At 40.0% G+C, this 5,406-nt stretch overlaps 1 protein-coding gene across 1 annotated transcript in view; it reads left to right on the top strand.

The window, feature by feature from the left end:
• Positions 1-205: 205 nt before the first annotated feature.
• The window catches only part of LOC101864664 (meiosis-specific nuclear structural protein 1), a gene marked incomplete in the record, with an annotated part of 11,701 nt that continues 6,500 nt past the window's right edge, over positions 206-5,406 (top strand). The window contains 4 exon segments of the mRNA XM_013090100.2: positions 206-343; positions 2,585-2,734; positions 3,883-3,957; positions 5,147-5,274. Of these exon segments, the coding sequence (XP_012945554.1) occupies positions 341-343; positions 2,585-2,734; positions 3,883-3,957; positions 5,147-5,274 (356 nt within the window).

Raw genomic sequence — 5,406 nt, 5'->3', positions numbered from 1 at the left:
ATTTACTTAAAGGGGGTGAAACCTTTTTCAAAACTGAAAGTTTTTCAACAAATTCTTGTGAACCCTGGAGAAATTGAATCACAATAATATTTATTAGTTTAAAGAATTTGGTATAAAAATTTTGTTTGTCCTTATTCATACCTTGTGTTCTCACTCGTCTGCTGATTCCTGGGACCCCTAGCAACGAAATAGACTCATCCAGTCACTACAACATCGACCGCCATTTTTCCTGTCTCCGCTTGTTTGACTCGATAAGAAAACAAGCCTTGGTTACAGGTACCGAGGCAAGACTTTATCTGTGTCATTTCGGAGTAGGCCAATAAATCAACTTCATTTCAAAATGGTGAGTTACGTTTTTATGTGTATAAGATTCTCTCTCCAGTACTTCTCTTGCTTAATGTGTTTTTTTAGCGGGGCAATACACTTTGTTCTGCTGGCAAAACTTTAGGGGTAGCAAATGTAGTAATTAGGGTTACCTATTATCGATATCGAGCTTTGTCTTGTCTTTAATTTGAGGTTTATCTGCGTGTCTTTTACACTCATAGGATTACACCTGCTGTTTAGTTAATTGTTCGGTTGCTTTTTGTAGAGCTTCAATGAGTATTTCGTCGCTGTTTTATGGTAGATGGGTTTTATTTTTCGGAAGTCAAACCCCTCATTCCTCAGACTCGGACCCAACCAGGGCCTCCTCACAGATCATCTGTCAGATGAATATGTTTTCGAGGATAGATCTCTAAACAATTATCTAGTGTCAGATCTCATTCGACCCCAATCCCCAAACATAAAAAAATGTAATTGCTGTTCTCGCAGTGGACAGTTAAAAGCACTCCTGTACAATTGCGGTCCCGTTTAGGGATACTGTCTTGACCCCACCAACGATTAGGTCTACTTCTGGCTCTGGTTCTAAACGATTACTTTTTGATGCGCGTGCTGATAGGCCTATGGAGAGATACCCAATCAATCCTAATTGCAAAACATCAAATTATGGTTAAATTCATGCCCCCCTGAAACCGCCTTGCCTTGTTAAATAAATACAATTTAAATTTTACTGCTACTTTTGTAGGCTAGATCTACAGATAAAACATCGATACCAAATATTTAAATCAGTATCGATATCCAGTAGTCTTTGCTTATGGGATTTAGTGCTAGATCTAACGGGACCGCAATTGTACAGGAGTGCCAGTTAAAGACAAAGAAGCGCTCAGCGTTTCACCGGAAGTAACCCGCCAAAAATGCCCCGCCGCCACGGCCGATCAGTTGTAAACATGGGGGTTTGGGGGGGGGGAAACAGCTGAGAAACCCGAAATGTATACCTGCTACTGAAAAATGACCATTTACGGCTCAAAAGATGATAAAAAGCATTATAAAAGCATATATTTTCTTTTAGCTGATAGAATGAGCCATTCAAAAATGATCAGCGATCAAATAAATACAAACAAAGCCGAGAACGCGAAAGACTCAACAATTAGTACATCAGCACGGCGAAACAAGTGATAGCACATAGCGTGTAGTCGCTCAGCGGGACCGCGTCACTTTATCGATCGATATCTCGGCCAAGAGACGCTCTACGAGGTCAAATTAACTTGCAAAGTCATTGGTCACTATTTGTAACTTTGGCCTGTAATTTTCCATATAAGGAACACTGGAATTTTCCATTGAAAAGGGTCAGCGTCTATGCCCTTTATATAGGGCCTGCGCGCTTCCCGGTCGAAGTAGGTCAGCCCTATATATAGGGCGTGCACGCTTCCCGGGTAGCCTGGCTCACGCCCCTTATATAGGGCCTGCGCGCTTCCAGGGTTTAATATCATTGTCCGGTTTAGGTTTCAGTCTTTAAAAAAAAAACCCGTCTTTGTTTTCCTTCAAACCAGATGTCTTCTACAGATTCAGAATTTTGCTTCTGAAAGCCTACACTTCAGTTTGTTTTTATTTGTAGGCTATGTACTTGTTACTGGCTACTATGATGAGTATGAGCCATAATATTGGCCCCCAACTGATGATGGAATAGAAGGATTTAGTGAATATATATATAATATATATATGCCTAGTCCTTTTGAGTGAAGGTTTCTAAAAGGCTGATTATGATGACCTTAGGATTAGGATAACTGATACTGCACTCAGGAGTTTGACTAATATATTAGATGGAAAGAATAGAGAACACACCCATAGTGACATTTACACTGTTTGGGCAATGACGTAACAAGCTGTGCCTACTTATTCAACTTGGTGGAAAATCTTCATGAAGGTACAGAGCCAATAATTCTAATTTTTCAACCCCATCATGATTAAGGGCTCCCTTGTCCAACTCCCTCAGTCCCAGTCTCCAATTCCTCTATTTGTATCAGACTAAATGTATCAATTTTTGCATGTTGAATTCAGAATGGTTTATTTCTGCGTTGTTCTAGATCTGGTTGCGTTTACTTTTTGTCTTATGTCGTGTGTAAAAATGTTTATAAATAATGTGCTGTTGATTGCTATTTCACCCTGGAATGAATCCTTCTTCTTATCATTTAAGATTGTGATTTATTTTTAGTATAGTGGCATGTGACTCTTTTTGTTGATGTTTTTTTACCTTTGACCGTCACAGGCGATGGCTCGTCGGACAGAGCGCCAGGACCAGGCGATGTACCAGAGACAGTTGGAGAAGACGCGCCAGAGGGAGACAGAGCTCCGGGAAATACAGCACGACAAGAAAATGGCGCAGTATTTCGACGAAACCATTCAGAGGGAGGAGAAGGTAATTTTTAAAAGCCTTGACATTTTTCTTATTTGATACAGTCCTTCTTTATGTATCCTCTAAGGACACTTTTTATTCAAGTGCTGGAACGGACATTAGTGATCATGCCTCGTCACATATTTCTCGGCTCGAAAGCTATCAATATATGATATATATCATTGTGCTGGTCTTTTGCCATAACCGATTTATCCTTTGAAGTTTTCAAACAATTAAGTTAAAGAGTTATTCTCGTCTACCTCTTTTTTAAAAAATTTGTTTTTTGCCTTGTATTTTTCCTTTAACAGAAAGACGTTGAAAGTCTTTATATTGATTCAAGTATCTAAGGGAGTGCGTTTGATTCTATTGAAATTGTTTGTATTATTGACCATTCCCCATTGGCCTCTTGTGTCCCAACTGCATTTGATTCTATTGAAATTGTTTGTATTATTGACCATTCCCCACTGGCCTCTTGTATCCCAACTGCGTTTGATTCTATTGAAATTGTTTGTATTATTGACCATTCCCCACTGGCCTCTTGTATCCCAACTGCGTTTGATTCTATTGAAATTGTTTGTATTATTGACCATTCCCCACTGGCCTCTTGTATCCCAACTGCGTTTGATTCTATTGAAATTGTTTGTATTATTGACCATTCCCCACTGGCCTCTTGTCCCAACTGCGTTTAATTTTTTTTCCTGGCTTAACATTTTTACATGATTCTAAAAATAGAAATATTCAGTATGTTCTCCTTTTCTTTGTATGTTACTCTCTAGCAATATCTCTAATCTTCAGCACTGACATGACCTATTTGTGTTGCAAGTGCCGTAAATCTCAAACAAAAACTAAAAAACATCTATCTATTTTATCTCTCCTCATTCTTGTCTTTGTGTGTTACTCTCTGGAAACATCTCAAATCTTCGTTACTTAAATAAACTAATATCTCTCCTATCCTTCTTTTCTTTGTACTTTACGTTACTCTCTAGTCCTATCTCTGATCCTTGGCACTTATTATATGACTTTATTTGTGCTGCAAGTGCTGTAAAACTATTGTCGAGCGCCGTAAAACCTTATACTCTACTATACTATACTATACTAAAACTATTGTGTTATAAAAAAAATAGAATTCCCCGGATGGATCATCGTGTTATTTCCTCTCTCCGTGTGGCTAGGTGGCACAGAGGCGCATGTTGCGGCAACAGCAGGTCATGAACAGAGAGATGGAGATGAATGAGGCTCTGCTCAAGGTACTTGCTCGTTTTTTACTTTTTCTGTCACTCATGCGGCGAGGTGTCCTGGGGAGGTCATGTAATTGTGTGGGTGGTTGGAGGGTGCGTGACTGGTGTGGCTTTTGCTCCTTCTTTCCTCTCAAACATCTCTTGTCCTTATAATGATGTAATTGTGTGGGTGGTTGGAGGGTGCATGACTGGTGTGGTTTACTCCTTCTTTCCTGTCAAACATCTCTTGTCCTTATAATGTAATTGTGTGGGTGGTTGGAGGGTGCGTGACTGGTGTGGCTTTTGCTCCTTCTTTCCTCTCAAACATCTCTTGTCCTTATAATGTAATTGTGTGGGTGGTTGGAGGGTGCATGACTGGTGTGGTTTACTCCTTCTTTCCTGTCAAACATCTCTTGTCCTTATAATGTAATTGTGTGGGTGGTTGGAGGGTGCGTGACTGGTGTGGTTTGCTCCTTCTTTCCTGTCAAACATCTTTCGTCCTTATCTCTCCTCCTTTTTGTGTTTTTTAATTTTTATCTTATCATATCTTCTGTTTTATCTTATTCTGGCTCATCTTACCTTGTTCTACGTCATCTCATCATCTTCCCTTATCTATCTTATTCTACCTTATCATATCATATCCTCTCATCTCGGTTTTTTCCAAATGTTAGAAGCACTAAATTATTTCTCAGTGAAGTCAAATGTAGGCTTGTTGATCATTCTGTGCAGAACACAGAGGAAGAAGTCTGTTGCAAGTATAATTTATTCTCTCATACAATTTTGTTTTAAGAAACAGCTGAGTTTATCACTAACCTCCCACGGTATAGGAACGGAAGAGTCATAGCTTTGTTATAAACCCATAGCCTTCCAATACATAACAATCTTTATCAATGGAAATTAATGAATTCTCCTTATGTGAGAGGTGTAACTCTCATGGAACTGAAGACGAATTTCACATTATTTTTTATTGTTCAAAATTTATCCTTCAAAGGAAATTGTTAATTCCTCCCAGCCTGACTCGGCCCAGTGACAGAACTATGCAATGTTTGACCCATGATAAGAAATATGTGCACGACCTGTACCTTTTCATTATGGAAACTTAATTTAACGAATATGTAATTTATATGAAGTGATGTGGGCCAGTGGCCTTGAACACTGAATAAACTTACCTACTTCTCATCTCCTCTCCTCTCTGGTCTTATCTTATCTCTCCTACCAGGCGGAGCGAGACAAGCTCCTGAAGACACAACAGATGGAACAGGAGGAGAATTTGGCACGGGAGTTGGAGCGAGTCAAGTTTGAGCAGCTCAAGGATGAGAAGATGAGGCAACAGATTAGGGAGACCAGGTGTGTGTGGGGGGTGGTGGAGGAGGAAGGGTGTGTGTGGTGGGGAGGGGGGGGTATGGTGCTGGAGCAAGTCAAGTTTGAGCAGGTCAAGGATGAGGCAGTAGATTAGGGAGACCAGGTGTGTGTGTGTGG

This window comes from Aplysia californica, unplaced genomic scaffold, assembly GCF_000002075.1.
Source record: "Aplysia californica isolate F4 #8 unplaced genomic scaffold, AplCal3.0 scaffold01141, whole genome shotgun sequence".
NCBI lineage: Eukaryota > Metazoa > Mollusca > Gastropoda > Aplysiida > Aplysiidae > Aplysia > Aplysia californica.
The sequence above is the reverse complement of the archived record's forward strand: the minus strand, read 5'-3'. Positions and strand labels throughout refer to the sequence as shown.